We start from the raw sequence: 20565 nt of genomic DNA on the forward strand, positions 1-20565 counted from the left end.
GGCTGCCCCTCCATCTCAAGTTGACTGCCTTCCCATTGGTTTGGGATGAGTGATCTGGCTAGCTGATTGGCTCTTGTGTACCCTCTCACCCATATTTATACTCTCCTGGGCTTTTCAACAGCCTCTTGTTCCTGTTGGCTGCTCTGCCCTGCCCTCCCCTGCACTCCTCTTAAGTTGTAGTGTAGGAGCTGTGTTTTTTAGGAGGTTGCAGGTGTCACTGATCACCTGTTTTGGGATCATGATGAAATTTTTTCCATTGGATCAAATTAGCCTGTGTCTAGTTGTTTTTTTTTTCCACTTTCCTCTCAGCATCATGGAGGAACATGTGGGTTGTATGCAATAGACTTTAAAGTTTAATATTAGGAAAGAAATGACCGTTCAGCTTGTCACAACGTGTGGCCAGTGCAAATAAAGGTTAAAAGGGCCAGCTCCCACAGGTAAATGAGATTCAGGATTTCGCTGGTCGACCTTGGGCCTATAGGATAAGGGGAGACCTGAAAGATTTTCAGATTGAGGTTCCCTCTTGGTAATCTCTGCCCCCTTCACTCAAGGGGATGCAGAGAGGATTTAAAAGCAAACAGTCCTACGGTAGACCTGAACTACTGGTTATATGGTGGGAATCCTGTAACTCTGCATTGCAAACCAATTAAACACCTGGTATGTGAGAATGGCGAGTAGGCATAAAGTGCCTCTTCATTGTGTAAAATTAATACCATTGTGGCCTGCTGCTTAAATCCATCCCATATATCTGTTGTTCATTGCGGGCATATCTCAAAATATGTTTTATGGCCAACTAGCACAGGGCAGCAGTATATTAGGAGTCACTTTGAAGTGATAATATGCCTTGCTCCTGCAATTGTTAATTCTCAGAAATCAGTATGTGAAATACTGTAGATTCACAATGCCATGCTCAAAGCTTGTGCAAGTTACCTATGAGTGTTCAACAGCTTAAAATACTAAAACATTTAACTGCCGCACAAATGAATAACAACGAAGCCCCTGTGGCTACCATTAAACTCAATCCTCAGTTCCTTTTTGAACAAATTAATTTAAAAATATGTAACAAAAAGGAACAATGGAATAATCTTCAACCCTAGCAGAGAAGTAGGGGTGTGACTAAGCCTCTAATAAGACTCTAGGGTGAAATCCTGAATACAAATGAAGTCAATGGGTGTTCTGCCATTGATTTCAAAGATGCCAGGATTTGACCCCTAATCTTTTGAGAACAGTTATTATTGTGGTTGCCAGTAGAAAGCCAGTATTTACCAATGGTTACGATCATGCAATAAAAGCAAAACCACGTTTTTCCTATTGTATTATAAGAAATGAGTGCAATATTCCAGATTTTATAATGTGGTAACTGCTGGCAAATACCAACTCTTTTAATCACTGTAGATCCCTATTCTTGGGTCCAAATCTTCAAAAGTTTACATGGAAGAACACTGATTTTGTTTCTAAAGGAAGTAATACTTCATAGATTGTGTTATCCAAATTGACCCTCTTTCATCAAACCTGATGAAATATTGTTAGCAATAAAACTTACATGCTGAAACTGAATTTGCAGTTTCTGGCTTTGTTCAGTAAGCTCTAAAAATTCCCTCAGTGTTTCATCCTTTTCTTTCCGTGCTTGCTGCAGATTCGTAGTAAGCTGTGTGATAATATCATCTCTTTGTTTGATAGCAGCCTCAAACTCTTGAAGCTATGGAAGGTTAAAGTTTAAACAATTAGTGCAAGTCAAAAGATCTACAAAAACATATTAAATTATTCTCATGAAATGGGAGTAAAAAAAGTAAAATGTATTTAATGCATGACATCTCTACTCAAAAGTGCTTACAAACACTTACGGTAGCATTAATATTTTAGCAATAACTTTGTACCATAAGTATTTAAAACTATTCAGACACAGGATATTGCTTTCATCATTAAGTAATTGACACAATTTTCTGAGCCCCCCATAAGATACCTAACTGAAGAATGTAATCTGGAGTTTATATTGACAAGGTATTGAATCTTGATTAAATATATCAGAGTTAGAATCTGAAACTAAGTTAAACCAGAAGTTCTCTAAAACATTCTTTGACATCAGTGTGGAACATGCAACAAATTGGGACTCCACGAGATAATGAGGAAATCAGATTAAACATTCAAGACTGATACATGGTATATAGCAGAGAAAATCTTAGATGGACACTTGTAATAAAAAAAAGGAAAAGGACAAAAGTACTGTTGATGGAAATAAATTTCTTCAGAAGTGTTATAAGTACCTTTCAGGAGCATATATTTCATTAAATTCTGTAAACCACGAACTGTAATTATTATTACCTGACACTAATTTTCTTTAAAAAATTAAATTTCTTGTGGTTTACTTGAAAATTACTTCATTTATTTAAACTCTTCTTTCTACAGCCAGCAGAAGCGTTAAAATGTAAATAACCTGTCAGTCAATATACATGTTTTTAAATCATTAATCTGCTCATATATTATGCTGTAAATTTAATTTTCTATGCTCTTCTAATAAAAAGTACCTACAGTTCATACAGGGAGATGTTCACTCCACTGACTTCAATGGCTTTGCAGCCACTTACGTCAATGGTAAAGTGGGACCAGTACCTACCAGTTGTACGAAAACCAGAGCACCAATAGCAGCCATTTTGTTCCCCAGGTTGACTGAATTTTAAAATTATTTTTACAAAGAAAATCAAAATGAAGTGTTAGTGTCTGGCTTTTCATTAAACTTAGAAAACTAACATCAGAAAGTCAATGGAAGTGTCTACATGGAACACTTTTTTTATAATGCTAGACATTCACCTGTGTGCACTGAAGGAAAGGTTTAATACTACCACATGATGCTTTTGTATTGTTCTCAAATATTGTAGCTGAGGTTTAATTCATAGTTAAAAGGGATATTATTCAGTACTGGTAGGAAAGCAAGTGGTTTTTCTTTAAACACACAGACCTACTCTCTGTGAGAAGTTTGAGAGAACTGAATTTTGTTCATATCATCCTTGATTGCTTTGAAAAAAATAATCTGCTTAATCTATTAAGGGCCTGATCTTGCAAAGAGCTAAGTGTCCTCAAATCCCATTTTGATAGATCAAGTCCTAAAACAGTTGTTTGTTTTTACACCTTCACTTTCCTGGATGATGCAATTGCTGGACAACCATCTTAATACATAAACAGGCATAAACTGGGCAGTTATATATGCCAAGCCCTTGTACATACATAGGATCCTATCAAATTCACAGACCGTGAAATCTGGTCTCTTCCCGTGAAATCTGGTCTTTTGTGTGCTTTTACCCTGTACTATACTGATTTCACAGGGCAGACCAGTGTTTCTCAAATTGGGGATCCTGACCCAAAAGGCTGTTGCAGAAAGGTTACGGTATTGCCACCCTTACTTCTGTGTTGCCTTCAGAGCTGGGTGGCCAGACAATGGCGGCTGTTGGCCACATGCCCAGCTCTGAAGGCAGCGGCCTGCCAGCACCAGCACAGAAGTAAGGGTGGCAATACCACACCATGCCACCCTTACTTCTGCGATGCTGCCTTCAGAGCTGGGTGGCCAGAGACTGGCAGCTGCTGACTGAGGGCCCAGCTCTGCAGGCAGCAGCACAGACGTAATGGTGGCAATACCACATCATGCCATCCTTACTTCTGCACTGCTGCTGGTGGCGGCTCTGCTTTCAGCACTGGACTCTCGACCAGCAATCGCTCTTTTCCAGCTGCCCAGCTCTGAAGGAAGCGCCGCCACCAGAAGCAGTGCAGAAGTGAGGGTAGAGGTACCGCAACCCCCCCTACAATAGCTTTGCAACCCCTCCACAACTCCTTTTTAGGTCAGGATGAGGAGGATACTCACTTGTGCGGTATCTGACGTTCTTCGAGATGAGTGTCCCTGTGGGTGGCTCCACTGTAGGTGTCAGTGCGCCGTTGTTTGGAGATTTTTACAGCAGTACCTGTATCGGCCGCACATGCGCAGAGCCTGCCTCATACACCAGTCTTGTCTTAATAGTGCACATGCGCGGCCAAACTCCTCAGTTCCTCCTCTACAATGGAGGCCGCCCAGCTCCGAAGTAGGGGGGAGGAGGGTGGGGAGTGGAGCACCCACAGGGACACTCATCTCGAAGAACGTCAGTTACTGCACCGGTGAGTAACCTCCTCTTCTTCTTCGAGAGGTATCCCTGTGGGTGCTCCATTGTCGGTGACTGAAAAGCAGTATCTCTCAAGGAGGTAGGGACTTCGGATCTGGAAGGAATGCAGTAGATAGAACAGCTCTGCCCACGCACGTATTGGTGATGGGTCCCTGTGTAAAAGCATAATGTTTTGCAAACGTATTTTCAAAAGCCCAAATGGCAGCTCTGAAAATGTCTTTAAAGGGGGCGTTATGTAGAAAGGCTACTCAGGCTGCCATGGATCTGGTGGAGTGAGTCCTGATAATGGTAGGAGAAGTCACATTCTGTCGTTGATAACAGAGACAAATGCAACTCGAGATCCAGTTGGAAAGTCAGTGGTTAGAGATAAATGAGCCCTTAGAGTGTTCTGCAATGGGGACGAATAGCTTGTCGGAATGCCTAAAGGTTTTAGTCCTGTCGAAGTAGAAGTACAAAGCTCTGCACACGTCGAAAGTGTGCATCGTAGATTCAAAGGAATTCGCATGTGGTTTTGGAAAAGGTAGGGAGATGGATAGGCTCATTGACATTGAAAGATGAGTACATCTTCAGGGAATTTCGGGGAGTAAGCGTAGGGTGACTTTGTCCTTAAAAATATGGGGCATGGCGGATCTGCCATGCCTGCTGCAATTTCTCCTGTGCGTCTCACACAGGCAATCGCTACCAGAAACACAGTTTTCATAAAGAAATGTAGGAGGGAACATGTTGCTAATGGTTCAAATGGTTTTGGGTTAGGCACTTAAGACTAAGGGAAGGTTCCAAAATAGATTAGGCGGTTTGATGTGTGGGTATAGGGTTTGGGGTCCCTTAAGGAACCACTTAGTAATGGGATGAGCAAAGATAGTCCTATTGTTGATGGCATCATAGAACATTGTAATTGCGGCCAAGTGGAGTTTGATGGGACTCAGGGAGAGTCCAGATAATTTAATCTCTAATAGATAGTCGAGGATTAGCGGGAGAGGCACGGAAAAAAGGAACAGTGTTTGTGACAGCCCACCAGTGTGTAAATATTGTCCAGTTATAAAGCAGGTGGTGCATGTAGAATTTTTTGTGCTATGAAGGAGTACATTTTGAACCTGCTCCAAGCAAGTTCGCTCGGCATGAGAGAACCATGAAGGAGCCAAACCTTGAGGTGCAACGTGGTTAAACTGGGGTGGAGTAGTAGACCCTGTTATTGGGACAAGAGATTCAGGTGGAGGGTAGAGGGATGGGTGTGGAAAGAGATATCTTGGTAAGGAAAGGGTATCATGCCTGTCTGGGCCATGTGGGGCTATCATCATGACCCTGGCTTGGTGTGTTTGTATTTTTATCAATAATTTGTGTATGAGTGGTATTGGGGAAATGCATACATTAGGTCGGTGTTCCATGGAAACATGAACGCACCCCTCAAGGAGTGTTTGCCTAGTTCTAGAACAAAATCTTGGGCATTTCTTGTTTGCTGCAGTTGCAAAAAGGTCTGTGGCTGAGTATCCCCATGTGTGGAATATGTCTAGAACTATATTCTCGTTTAGTTCCCATTTGTGGTCTATGGGAAATCTTCTGCTGAATGCGTTGCAGTGGTATTGCGACAGCCAGGTAAGTATGCAGCTGATATTCAGATATTGTGTCTGAGACACCAATTCCATCTTTTTATTGCTTCTGTACAAAGGGAATGGGGTCACTCCCCCACCCCCTTGCCTGTTTACATAGAAGATGTAGGCAATGTTGTTGGTCATTATCCTGACATGTTGGTTTTGTATGAAAGGAGAAATTGGAGGCAGGCATTGTGTATTGCTCAGAGTTCTAGACGTTGATGTGAAAAGACATATAGGCACGAGACAAAAGACCCTGTGTAGTGTATTGGGGCATGTGTCTGTAGTTAAGATGACCGATGGGACGTCCTGTAGAAAGGGGACCCGTAGCAAAGGTTGTGAGGCAGTGTCCACCAGTGGAGCGAGTCCTAGACTCTGGGAGGTATGTATAAAAGTTTGTTCAGACCATGGACATTCGGTCTGTAGACAGTGGAATCCAGCTTTGGAAACACCTCATGAAGAGACGAGCGTTCCTGACTACAAAACTGCAAGAGGTTACGTGGCCTCGGAGTTGTAGGCAAGCTCGTGCAGCCACTTGTGGACTGTTGCACAGCTTGGGAATGAAAAGGTTGATAGTGTTAAAAAGGTGGAGTGGGAGAGATGCTATTCTTTTGCATGAGTCAAAATGTGCTGCTATGAACTCCAGATGTTGGATGGGAGTGAGTGAAGATTTTCTTTGTTCATTCGCAAGCCAAGAGCATGGAAACATTGGACTGTCCATTGTGTGGATTGAATGACTTCTTGGAGGGTCCTGGCTTTGAAAAGGCAGTTGTCGAGGTAAGTAAAAATTATGATTCTCTGCCTTCTGAGATGAGCTGTTATGACTGCGAGGAGTTTGGAAAAGACATGAGGCGCAGTCAAGAGGCCGAAAGGTAGGACCCTGTACCGGTAGTGTTGTGAGCCCAGAAGGAAGCGAATAAAATGTCTGTGGGCAGGATGTATGGTCACAGGAACATAAGCATCCTGCAGGTCAAGGGCTGAAAATCCAATCTCCCTGCTCCAGTGCTGGAATTATGGTTGCAAGAGACACCATTTTATTTTTTTTATTTTATTTAACGAATTTATTGAGGCATCTTAGGTTGAGAATGGGTTGCCATCCCCCAGTTTTCTTTTGTGTTAAAAAGTAATGGGAGTAGAACCCTTTTCCTCTGTGTTGGTCAGGCGCTGGTTGTACTGCTCCTAATTGGAGGAGGTGATGCCGAATTGCTGCAGCGCCCGAAAGAGTGGCAGAGCTGCCACCGAATTGCTGCTGCGGGACACAGACTGCCACCCCATTCCGAATGCCACCCCAAGCATCTGCCTGGAAAGCTGGTGCCTGGAGCCGGCTGGGAGCGGGGGGGCACTGAAGTAGGGATGATGTTTTCTATACCATCGGTCACATCTTCAAATTTGCTTATTAGTGGGAAGGGGTTGACATGGAGCCGATGAATTGGTGCAGCAACATTGATATCTTGGTCACGGATGTTGTTGTTCATATGGTCTATGTTGTGTATACACTGGGTAGCATGGATGGGTGGTACCTATATTGTCTCTTCCTATTTGCAGGGGTTGGATACCGAGAGACCGTAATGTTGCTCTCGAGTCCTTTATGGAGTGAAGCATATCGTTGGTGTTACTGGCAAATATTTTTTCACCATCAAAAGGGAGATCTTCTACGTTATTCTGAACCTCGCAAGGAAAAGACAACCATGAAAGCCATGAAGCTTGACGCATCACTACTGCTGTAGCAGTGGACCTCGCAGCTCTGTTAGCAACATCAAGCGCAGCCTATAGTGCGATACGGGAGATGATTCGTCCATCAGAGACTATGGCTTTAAACTGATGGTTTGTTTGTTTTTTCTCCCCTCTCCCCCCTCTGGAATGTCATCAATAAAGTCCATGAGTTTCTCATAATTTCTGTGGTCATATTTTGCCAGAACGGCCGCATAATTAGATATCCAGAATTGTAACGTGAACGAAGCATAAACTTTACAACCAAGCAGGTCCAGCCTTTTTCTGTCTTTCTCAGTTGGAGTAGACCTGGGAACTGGTGTTTGTTCTTTTGGTTAGCTACCTCTACTACCAATGAGTTTGGTGCTGGGTGAGTAAAAAGGAACTCAGACCCTTTGGAAGGAATAAAATATTTCCAGTTAGCTTGCTTACAGGTAGGTCTGCTAGTAGCCGGTGTCTGCCATATGGTTTTAGCTGAATTTATAGGTAAGGCAATCTTGGATGTGGAGGAAGGTTGCAGGATGTCAGTCAACTATGCTGGTTTTCAGAAAACTTCCTCCAGATTAATCCTCAACTCACTGGCGACTCTTTTGAGGAGGTCTTGAAATTTTAAGAAATCATCCGACAGTGTTGGTGGGGAGGCAGTATAGCATCATCCTATGTGGATATGGGCTCCACAATGGTTGGGGAAGCATGTGTAGCGTGTTCATCGAAGTGTGGAGTAACAGTTTGTTGTTGTGTCTCATTTGTAGCCGTATGCACTGGTGGTGGCGAGGTGGCATTGCTCCTATTTTTGGCATCTTGGCGATTATAGTGGAATCACTTATATGGTGCTCATGGACTCTGTATTGCCACTGACTGGGGAAAGGCATAGGTAGTGCCATCCATGGGTTTGTATAACAGGGAGGGAGGTCTTTGATGAATGAAGACCTAGATTTTCTGTGACCAGTGCTGATTTGGCTCTGTGACTAGGAGAACTGGCATGGTGAAGTCTCCCTGCACTATGGCTTCCTCATCACTAGAAAAATGAGATACAGCCGGAGACAGGTGTCTGGACCACATGCGAATGTCCGGAGAAAAACAGGTGTCAAGTAGAGGTGACTGTAGGTTAGGTGATACCTGTAGGTCTGGTGAATGAATGAACTGCGGTGCCGGAGAGCCTGTGTGAGAGAAACCCTCTGTTAGGAATGCCTGCGGCGCTGGAGGGTCGTTCGGCACTGACGTTCTCTGCACCATAGCACTCAATGCATGCACTGAGGTTGGTGGTGCCGGGAAGGTAAGCACTGCTCGGGTCTCTTCCGGCAAGGTCCTCTGTGCTGGCATCGTGTCCACTGCAATGACAGACGGTGCCATGAGAGAGGCAGGCAACTTGAAGCCTCGGCACTGGGAGCTTACCCTGTCACCGCAGCCAGAGGCAGAATTAGCACGATGCCAGAGGAACCGGCACATCAAAGGTGCTGAGCCAAGAAAAGGTCTGCACAGAAGAAATAGACCTGCTCAGCAACCTTTTTGCTTGCAGTGTTTCCCTTCTGGGTGAGGGAGGCAGGCATTTTCTTTTTTTTGTCCTTTCTGGAGGCAGGAGGGCTGTGGTTCACTGAGGATCCCATACCTGGGTCAGAAGCCGGTCCGAGTGACTTCGGCCCAAGAATCATTTTCAGGCGGAGTTCTCTATCTTTATGTGCCCTGGATTTTAATTTGGAACAATGGGCACAATTTTGAGGAATGAGGGACTCCCCCCTGGCATTTTATACACTGGGAGCGACCATCTGACATAGGGATGGCGTCCCTGCACGTAGTGCACCACTTAAATCCTGGGGAGCCAGGCATATTATCATTGGCTGGAGACTGAGAGGAACAAGCGGGAATGAATTTTTTTTATTTTTTTTTTTTATTAAAGGGATGAACTTATCTAGTAACTAGAGTGCTAACGTAAGGGAAACAAGGATGTAGAACGGGTAAGAGAAAAAGTTTTAACGAGTCTGCTGTAGGTCCGATTCCGGCCAGGGACGGTAGAGAAGGAACTGAGGAGTTTGGCCGTGCATGCGCACTATTAAGACAAGACTAGTATGTGAGGCAGGCTCCGCGTATGTGCGGCTGATACGGGGACTGCTGTAAATATCTCCGAACAATGGCGCAGGGGCACACAGACACCTGCAGTGGAGCATCCACAGCGACACTTCTCAAAGAGCCACCTTACAATTACAACACTGTGAAATTTCAGATTTAAATAGCCGAGAACACAAAATTTGCAATTTTTAAAATCCTTTGACCATGAAATTGACTGGGCCCGATACATACATATGCCCAGAAAGCAAGTTCACCAAAATTAAGTGAACAGAATTTATTCTTAAGCATTCTTCCTATTCATTCACAGTATTATCCAATCTGTTTTTAAATTTGTTTTTGTTTATTCAATTTGGTTTTTCTTGAATAGTAAAAAAAAACAAAACATGACTGGCAGTTGAAATTAAAACAGACACAGATACATTCAGACTGATTTTTTTTAGAAGGTTAGGAAAATAAAAGGCTCTTACAGGAGCTAAGGAAAGTATCTGTTGCAACTATTTTTCAATTAAGATATAATGCATACTACAAAGCTACAGTAAATATAATTTAGTGTGACTGAAAAACGTTCATAAGCATTATTGTGCTACAAACTTTTAAGGATGTCACATAAAAGGGACATCTTAAAAAACAAACAAAAACAAACAAACCAGACTTACGACGGTCTTATAAACTTAAAATTATATATGTTCACTATCTTTTCTTTCACTGAAAAGCACACAGTGTTGGCAGCAACTAAACAGAAGAAATTATAACTCTTATAAAATCCATCAAGCACGAATGGTACAAGACACAGTAAATAGGAACTAAACATGAATTAAAATTTATCAGTACCATGGGAGATAAGTGGTCTTTCAAATCATTCATATGCACCGAAAGACAAAACAGTGATAACCTACCCCTTTTTTTATTTATAGGGAATGCTACTTAGAAGGATATCTACCTTTCACCAGAAAGTTACATATCCTTTTTCACAGATTTGCTAAAATAAAATAAAATCTTTCAAAAATAAACAAAAAATCCCACAGGGATGAATAAAATTAGGCCTACTTAGTTTAAAACACTAAGTTTGTAAACCATGATCCAACAACAAAATTCTATCTACAGCAGAAAGTTATAAAACAAAGCAAAACATATGAACACACATGCAGTATCCAAATCAACAAAAGGTCAAGGAAAAGAGAGACAAATGTGAAATGAAATATAGACCATGAAAAATAAAACTATGCCTTAAATTTCACCAATGGTCCAAATTCAGTGTGACATAAGCTAACAAAAACCTAAGAACTTTAATAGGAGTACCACCTGCTTACATCAGGGCAGAATTTGACTTAATGTTCCCATTATTACAGGGATCGTTAATACAGTTTCTTAGCATTTAATGTAAGAAACCTTTCCTTTAACTCCAAATTGAGAAAAGTTTCTTAGAATATGTTCATCTAATTGGCTTGTATGCCTGTCTGTAAACTCTGACAGACAAATGACCTCCTGGTTCAGTAGCTACCTCAGGAATCTCACTTCTTTGGTAGGAGGAACTTGATACTCTGCTTGGTTTCTGAGGAGCAAGGGGGAAAGAACTGTGTACTGCCACTGGAAAATTAATGAGGAAGAATTAAGAGTTTGTCTTGAGGAAGCCCATGTAGCCACTCTTCCAACCAGAAGACAAGCACTGCAACTGCTAAGCACAGAGTAAAAATGTTGGCCAGAGAATAAAAAGAAAGGTGAAACACACTGAAACTGAAGCACTGAAATGGGTTACCTAGGGAGGTGGTGGAATATCCTTCCATAGAGGTTTTTAAGGACAGGCTTGACAAAGCCCTGGCTGGGATGATTTAGTCGGGGATTGGTCCTGCTTTGAGCAGGGGGTTGGACTAAATGACCTCCTGAGGTCCCTTCCAATCCTGATATTCTATGATTCAAGATGATACATGCTGATGAAACGTCATTCTCTTTGGAACTAAACAAAATTGTGTATTCCACATTCTCTGACTGGCTCTCTTTAACCATAAACACGTCTAGGTGATACTCAGCATTTTTGTGTGTAACCAAGTAGCAAACAGAAAGCAACATACGGTAATTATACCTGTTGCAATCCTTCTGTACCATATGCTGCCCTCATTTCTTCTAGTTCTCTGTTTAGCTCTTCGATCTCTTGTTGTTTCCCAGCCAATTCATTCTCCATCATCTCTAGCCGTGTCTGAGAATGCTGCATTTCATGCTCAGAATAAGTCTCTCCAACTCCAAATTCTTCTTCCTAAATCAATCCAAGTTCCTTAACAACCCAACACTTACATGTTTCCTCAACGCGAGCAGAGTCAAATTTTGAATTCTCTATCAAATACCACGTTAGAACATTAAAATATAACATAGCATTTAGGAGCTTTTTGCCATGGTAACCTGCCTTGTTGGCATAATTTACACCTCAAGAGCACTGACATACAGTACTTCTGTGAATTCTGTATTAAAAGGCTAAGCTTTATACTAGAAGGAGCATTTTTTTATTTTTCCTAAAGTTTAAAAGAGGCAACATTATACCTATTAAGATGTCATGAAACAACAACAAAGCTGGATAACATAGCGTACCACAGAATTTTTGTTAGTAAGACAGGTAGTTTTGTTCAACCAGAATATTAATATACAAATTGCTTAAGGTTTTAGTACCCAACATTAGTAATATGATTTAATTTGTAATACTATACCCTGATTAAGTCTGCTGACATAGCTGTTCTTGTCACAAAACTGCAACCATTTACCTGTATAAAGACAATTTCTAGACACATTATAATTTAAGATGTAGCTTAAATTCTAGCTTCCTTTCATTTGAGACGTATCTGATTATTTTTGTAGACAAAACCTCATGAGCAGAGAACAATCACTTCATTTGAAATGCACACAGTTAGTATATACTGTTCCAGAATCTGATTGTTTTGCACAATTCAGATATACCTAATTGTAGCAAGAGTTATTTTGTAATTTAGAGCTACTCAGATTAATTAAACCTGGGCTGATGTCTTTATGATATAAACTGCATTAGAATTCTGATAAACAAACAAAACAAGGAAATTCAGATTTAAAAGGTACACATTTTAAAAATATTAAAAATCAGTAACAGAACATACAGTATGAGCAGACTGAACAAATACATTTTAAACACAATATATTTGGAGTACACACATTTAAAAATGGTAAAGAGAGAAGCTCAGTAAAGAGTACCTTAAATTACTAAACTCCTCTCTTCATTCATTCATTCATTTTTTTTTTTTTAAGGTGTGCACTTCATAATTTGCAATTACTAATCACTCTCCTCTGGAACCAGAGTCGTCATATCATATTCTTGTAATCTGAAATAATTTCTTACATTGAAAAATGTACAAGAGACTTTGGATTTAAAATAAAATATCTGAAAATTTCTTCTTCCCTTTCACTTACCTGCTGCTGTCACACGGTGCAGCGTCCATGAGATTATTTGACCACATAAACCAATAATAAAGAGACTCCAAAATTTTAAATGCAATCCAAAAACAATACTTACAGATCAACAAAAAAATTATAAGAAACAAACACAAAAATACACAGGGCTTTTACTCAGCAGGTCCTTTGACCCATGTGTAAAATGGTGTAACAAAAAACTGACACATTCCTCTCAGAGCTCCTCTCCACATAAGAATCTGAACTAGGAGTGAGGATTTTGGAGAAGGGGAGCTACTGTATATTTATAGGATTTCAGATCCACCAAACATCATTGCTGTAGTGTTTAAGTAAAAAACCCAGTATATTATATGGAAATCTGCTTAGAAATTGTCTAGGCAGGGCAGGGCTTATTTACAATATGAGGGCATCATGACTGTGCAAACCCTAAAGTCTAACATCCTTGCAGGCAAGGGATCAAAGTCTGACCCCCAAGTTTGATTAAAGCTGTAGGGTATCAAAAATAAGAATGCCTTACTCCTAAATGACATTTTGGTAGAAACACAGAGTGTGTTGACTCGCTTTGGGGAGAGTCAAGTCCAGATCTCCTCTACAATAAGTAAGGTCACCAAAACATAGTCTAAGTTTGAGAGGGAATCAATACTGTAAAAATCAGGGGATCCCAATAAACTCCTCTGCCCCTATATGAGCACAGCAGGTACTCTTAACTCTGCAGGGCAACTGGCTGCCACTACATTCACCCAGCGTTTGCACTGTAGCTACTACCTGAGGCCTTAGACCAGATTTGGGCTTCTGGTCCTATCACAATAATAATAAATTAGTCGGAAAAAAACATGAATGTAAACAAAACAAAATGCTACTTTTCTTTTTCCTTTATGTACTCCAATTTCTATTGGCTCTTAAATTGATAAATAAAAACACTGGCTACCAAAGAGTTATACACCACATCTGTCGGATTGCCCACAGTGGTCCTCTTGTGTTGTGTATAATCTCTATACTTCTCCCATCCAACTCTCTGTGGAATCTATTATACTTTTCTCTTTTGGCATGGTGCAAGATGAAACCTAACATTTTTAATAAATTTCACTTGGTATTCCAAAGTATAGACTGAACACAATGAAGTATAGAGGCTGGAGAGATCTGGTGGGTGCCAAACAGGCATAATTTTAGACATGGAAGAGTACTGGCTGTAGGAAAGCTGGCAGACTATTACAGGAATGTGTAAACACTGATTTTGAAATATTTTGTTTTAAAATAGTTATAAATTAATTTGTAGTTTTTAAGGCCACAGTCCTGCACACGATTCAATGTTCGTGGACCTCTGTGCAAGGCTCATTGATTTCAATGGGTTTCCATGTGGGCATACTGGATTGCCTACACAGAGCTCCCTACAACACTGGCATCTAAGTCCATATGTATAATTGATTATTGATTTGGAATCTTACAATTTATTTTCTACTTTTAAAGTTTTGCAATGCACCTTTAGGGATGAAATGTTCTTAAATCACACTGGTGTGCCTAAGTACTGCAAGCATACAAAAAATGAAGTCATCCATCTTTGGAGATCCTGGAAATATCGAGTAACAAGAGTACAGTTGTTAATCTTAGTTCTGAATTTTCCTGTTTTCATTATTATCTTAATATTTTCACAAGAAATATTCCCCAAATATAAAATTTCTTTTAAATTGCTTATAATCTATTTATTGTGTAAAGACAAATGTGTTTTAATTTATACTTTATTTTATATTGTTTTAGCAAATACAATGCATATTTAAGCAAAAGCAGACTTAAATACCACAAAACTATCCAAGCAGCACAACTGAAGTGAGCTGTAGCTCACGAAGGCTTATGCTCAAATAAATTGGTTAGTCTCTAAGGTGCCACAAGTACTCCTTTTCTTTTTGCCAATACAAACTAACACAGCTGCTACTCTGAAAACTGAATATAGTGATTCATGACTACTGCCACCAGGGGTCAGCACGAACTTTTTGAGCCATTGCACTTTAACGTACAGTGTAGCTATCACCATCAGGCTCCATTAATAAGATTTTAGATCCTATAGACCTCGGAATCCCTGACATGCTACCACACAAACTGTAGCATCAATCTTCTATATGGAGCTATTTCAATGCTATTAAAAAATTACTCTCCAATATAAATTATCAAGTTTACATGTCAAAGCATTGGCAATGTAGGACAAATTTTAATATATAAAAGAACAACATATTATTGACTGACAAGAAACTTTCAGGTCAGAAAACATAAAAACAAAAGTCCTTAATTTCGTTATATATTAGTTTATATAAAAGCATCTGGAATGGGTAATGTATTTTTATTCCACATCTTTAAAACAACTCATATTTATTTATTTTAAAATGTTCTTTATTCCAATGAGGATTAAGATATACATTTTATTCAGGAATTATTTCACTTTTATTGCCACATTATTATTCCATGAACACAGAGGTTTATAATATCAATACTGGCAGACTGCATTGCTTGCAGTCTGGAATGTTGCTAATTGCTAATGGTCTCTTTTAATGGGTCCCTCTTTTAAACTAACCGAGAAAACACTTTGATTCTGAAAATTTCTACCAAGTGCTGAATCCTCAGCTTTTGCACTCTTATAATTTAGTGCTTTTTTAGTTGTCACATATTATAGAAACATCACAACATATTGAGGACTCCAATAAGTTTTAGTCTGATTACTACAAAGAATTTATCTAAGATTCTAGCACTATAATTAGATCACCTTGGCAAAACCTATTACAATTCACTCTTATTTTTAACCTGTGCCTAGGCAGAAGGTATTTCCTGTTGGTTTCATATAAACAATTAGAATAAAGACTTAAGCATAACAATAACCGATGCACAACCTTTCAAATCTAAAGAGACTAACAGTGATTTTTTAAAAATATGTGATGGCTGGGTTACTTAATTTATTTTTCCATTATATAGTAATGTGCATTAGAAAACAATTCTTCATTTTAAGGTTAAAGACTACTGTTTACAATGTAATTAGTTTTTCTAACAACAACTTATTTTCTTCATCTTCCTCAACAGTGATTAACAATATTCCTCAGGGTTTGAAAAAAAGAAAAAAGTTTTGGCTACTGTCTTTTAGTACTTCTCATAGAAGTGTGGAATACAAGTTTATATTTGGACCCAGGGAGAAGCATCATCAAGAAAGGTAAAAACCAGTGCTTGCTACTGGGAAAAGCCCAATTTCCCCTTAGTTTGGGATTTGAACTGTAATCCTGACTAGATTACTAATCATCACCATTATTTAATTTTAAAGGCTACACAAGGTCTCATGCTAGCTTAAAATATGTAATTTGTTACAAACAGCATATTCTGTATATATATTTTGGATTTGGTTACCATGTCCACAACTGTGGATCTGTACAGGAGACTGAAGGAAGGAGAAGACCTCATTTATAATAATAAAATTCCTGCAACAGAAGATTGCTGATATTTGCAGTTACTGTTTCCTCCAACTTTGATTAGGAAACTGTACTCTATCATCAGACAGAGCCATTATGAGCAACGTTCCTCAAAGAGGGATATATTTATTTGTCACTGGACTTTAGCCAGTTCCCCAAGAGAATTAGCTAACAAAAAAGACCCATAATGCTCACTTCAGCTATAATAAAACAAACAACTTTTAAATACTAGTTTAAAATATTCCACTTGAAAGCATGACTACTACTTTTTTAGCATTATTTCTGACTGAAAAAGTTTAAATAATTTTTTTTTAAAAATGATGCAAAGCCTCTTTAAATAATGAGAAGAAAGAGGGGAAGCAAAGAATAAGATGCGTACCACTACTAAGCTCATCACCGGCCTGTTCGAGTTGCCAAGCACCCTGGCTCCCACCAACTTCAAATTAAATTATGGGTGTTTAGCATCTCCAAATGTAAGGCGCTACATGCCTGAAACAAAACTGAGTTCAAGATTCAGTCTCAATTCCATACAAAATTTGTCCAGTCTGTGCTACTGTATACAGAATTTAATTTTTTCTCACCTTTCAAAATTCTCAATATTACAGATGGCTGCAGTTGTTCATTAATGTAAATGAAACATATTTAACTACTAAAAGTATTATTATGGCTGACCTGAATATATGATTGATGACCACTCAATGCAGTTCCTAAGACACATGTACACTAGTTCCATGATCTCACTGCAGACAGTGACAAACTTCACTGACTTTTAACAATTAAAAGGAATGTACTGAAAAGCTGTACACTCTGCATCTTAACAATCATTGCTTGATTTTGAAAGCCAACAACTATTTGAACTGCATGCACAAGTTTCTCACTGTCTACTTATGTTTTGGAACAGAATTATTACTTCATGAGAAAAGGGAGGGGATCCCTCTCACAGAAAAGAGAACAAGAATTCCTAGAAAAGCATGAGCTCATACATAGTTTTTTTTCATTTTGGTTTTCAAAGAGGGTGAAAAATGGGATTTTTTTTAAAAGTAGAGTTCAGAAGGAGATCTGGTTATAATTCTACAATATTAGTCTTCTGTGGTCTTTGGCATTTAAAATATTGTTATTAAAATCTCTAACATTAACTGTAGACACTAAGGAGAACCTTTTGAATTCCAAAAAAAAAAAAAGAGTACAGACCCACAAGGTGCTGGGCTAGACTGTAAACTCTTCACCTCAGGGATTGTGTCTTCCACCTATCTTTCTACAGTGTTGATGCTACCATAGTCTAAATATTAAATACTAATTAACCCATGCTCATCCATAATCATCATGAGACATTACATCAATGTCCTTCATGTACTCTTTCTCAATCTCTCCGGACTTGCATGTTTTCTTGGGATTTTTGCTCTCTCACTTTCTGCAATAGCTGCTTCTTACATCAGATTAGAGGTTTTGATAATACTTTTGTATGGCTCTCATTGTGCATATGTCAGAGCTTGTCATACTGCTCTGGGCTTCTGAGGCATCTAAGTCTGGCTCTTCATGTACAATGGATGTGGTACAAATATCTCACTGTGGTATACATTCTAAACATATCATAGTAAAGTCAGTTCTGTGCCCTGAATTGTATTTGTTTCCTTTTTAATGGCAAACTGGTGTGTATGCGTTGCTGCCTTTCCTCAACACACACACACACAGCTCCTGATGATTCTTTTTATCTTCTTCTATCTCTCACCCTTCGCCAAAACATAACAAGAAATGTGCTGTGCCCAGGTATATGAGATATGAAATCTCTAATCAGAGCAGATAACCTGGATTTCCTTCAGGTAGAGAGGAATAGGAGCCACTGGTTAGAAGTAATGTTATAAGCGGACCTGGCAGCACCACCTATGTCAGGTTGCCTGACATTTTCCACTGTACAATCCTGCTTTCAGTTACTTAACACTGCAAAACTTTAACTATTTGGGCTCGAATCTTCCATCCGAGGTGCAGGGCCGGATTAACGCAGGGGCTTTAGGGGCTGCAGTGCAGGACCCCAGGCTAAGAGGTGCCCCAGTCCAGCAGGGCTCAGGCAGGCTGCCTGTATGACGTGGCCCCATGTTGCTCCCAGAAGCGGCAGGCTACTGGCATCTCTCTGCGGCCCCTGGGGAGCCTGGGGGGCTGGTGGTGGTGGAAGAGATACTGATCCGCACGCTGCCCCTTCCCCCAGCACAGTCCCCGCAACTCTGGTTCCTGGCCAATGGTGTGCTGCGGGGGCGGCGCTTGTGGGTGCAGGCAGCACACAGAGACATGCTGTCCACCTCCTCTCAGGGGTGTGCAGAGAAGTGCCAGCAGCTGGCTGCTTCTGGGAACAGCATGGGGCCATGGCATACAGGCTGCCCTGCTACGCCGCTGGCCAGGAGCCACCTGCACACCCAAACTCTCTACCAGACCCCACACCCATTCCTGCACTCCAACCCCCCTGCCCCAGGTCACAATCCCCTCCTATACCAAACTCCCTCTCAGATCCTGCTCCCCAACACTCTGCCCCCGCCTGGAGTCCCCTCCTGCACCCAAACTCCCTCCCAGAAAGAAACTAATATAACAGCTGTTCTAAGGTAAGAAGTAGGCTATTTTGAATTAACTTAACTATATTCTACATATTTTAAGATTGAAATGTAACCACAGAATGGCTTTATGTTAATTAAAAGGCAAGTTTAGTATAGAGCTAATAGCCTATTACTATTATTATGGCTGTCCTGAATATATGATTGATGACAAAGCAATGCTTGACTCAAATGCAGAGGGGACAAGAGCCAGACTTGGGAAGGAAAGGAGTAAACTGGGACAGAGAGGTAATGGGGGGGGGGGCGGCGGGGGGATGAAGGGGATGAAGACTGAGGATGGATGAGGAGCTGGAGAGACTGGGCAAGTAGACTATAACTGGGAACCACTCAAGAGAGAAGATGGGCAGGAGACCAGATCTGACAATGAGCCAGTGTACAGGGGAGAACAGGAACAGGGTGGGCAAAGGGACAGACAAAAAGCCAGGGAGGTAGGAGACTGGGACAGAGACCTGGAAAGGGCATTGGGAGACAGAGCTTGGATAAAGAGCCCAGGGATGGAGACAGACAGACTCGACAAGGAGCCAGTAAGGGGGAACTGACACTGGCTGCAAAATGAGACTGGGACTGACTGAGCAAGGAGACTTGGATGGTGGACAGGGTAGGAAAAGATTGAGAGCAGGATGTGAAGAGGAATTGAGACTGGAAGTTAGTAGGTGAACAACTGGAGTCTAGGAGGGAGGGAGACAGATGGGATGAAAAGCCAGAAAGGCTGGCACTGGCTGGGCAAGAAGACTTGAGGCAAGGAGCTGGGGGGAAACTGAGAATCAGATGAGCAGTCCTGAGAGGAAGACTAGGACTGGCTGAGCAAGGAGACTGGTACTGGGTAGGCAAGAAGAATAGGAATTAGTCAAGGAGCCAGGGGTGGGGAGAAAGACAGGACTGGGACAGGGACAGGTTGGAGGGGATGGAGCAGAAAGGGTCAAGCATGGGAAGAAGGGGTAGAAGTCTATGTGCCTACTCGAGTACACTCCCCTCTAGAGCCTGGAATGGAATCCAAGGTTCCCGGATCTGAACATTCCTCTGCTGTCAGCAAATATCTCTGAAACCCACTGACAAGGTGCATATTTTGTCGTCCTCTAGAGAGATAACTACTGCTATCAATTACTTCCTTTGCTCAAATGGCAGAGGTCTGTGTGATGGCTCTAAAGGTTCCAACCTTGCTGATTATTCATGTGGTTTTCAATTTGATGTCATACAATGGCATCTGTTTCTTTTTAGCTTGCTTTTTTAAACACTTAGAAAATTACACATTTAAAAGCCACGTTAAGAGAACATTAAGGTTGCCAAAGAGCTCCTGTGTGATGCTAGGCAAGTCAATTAAACTAAACTTTTCACTAAGGGCTTGCCTTCACTGCAAAGTTAACCTGATTTATATCTCAAGTACTGCCACCAGCTTGAGTCCCATCCACACACAAAATCCCTTACCTTGAGTGTGGTTGTGCTTTTAACTTGAGTTGGCTGGCCTGGCAGGGGATATAAGCTAAAGTTTAAGTTACCTAGAACAACCACTCTACAGTATGGATGCAGGCTAGCTCCACTCGAGCACTGCTGGTCCTCCAATGCCTTCCCACAATTCCCTCTGGAT

The 20565-nt window shown here is 40.9% G+C and overlaps 1 protein-coding gene across 6 annotated transcripts in view; it reads right to left on the minus strand.

Annotated features, from left to right (window-relative positions):
* AKAP9 (A-kinase anchoring protein 9) overlaps positions 1-20565 on the minus strand; it is a 212436-nt gene that overhangs the window by 117946 nt on the left and 73925 nt on the right. For 4 of the 6 annotated variants that reach the window (XM_048838113.2, XM_048838117.2, XM_048838115.2 and 1 more), the window contains exons 4-6: positions 12208-12261; positions 11592-11762; positions 1544-1699 (exon numbers count right to left, since the gene is read on the minus strand). In XM_048838113.2, coding sequence (XP_048694070.2) covers positions 1544-1699; positions 11592-11762; positions 12208-12261 — 381 coding nt within the window. The remainder of the gene's footprint in view (positions 1-1543; positions 1700-11591; positions 11763-12207; positions 12262-20565) is intronic. The other 2 variants (XM_048838116.2, XM_048838118.2) reach the window with 2 other exon arrangements.

This window comes from Caretta caretta, chromosome 2 (genome assembly GCF_965140235.1).
Source record: "Caretta caretta isolate rCarCar2 chromosome 2, rCarCar1.hap1, whole genome shotgun sequence".
Taxonomy (NCBI): domain Eukaryota; kingdom Metazoa; phylum Chordata; order Testudines; family Cheloniidae; genus Caretta; species Caretta caretta.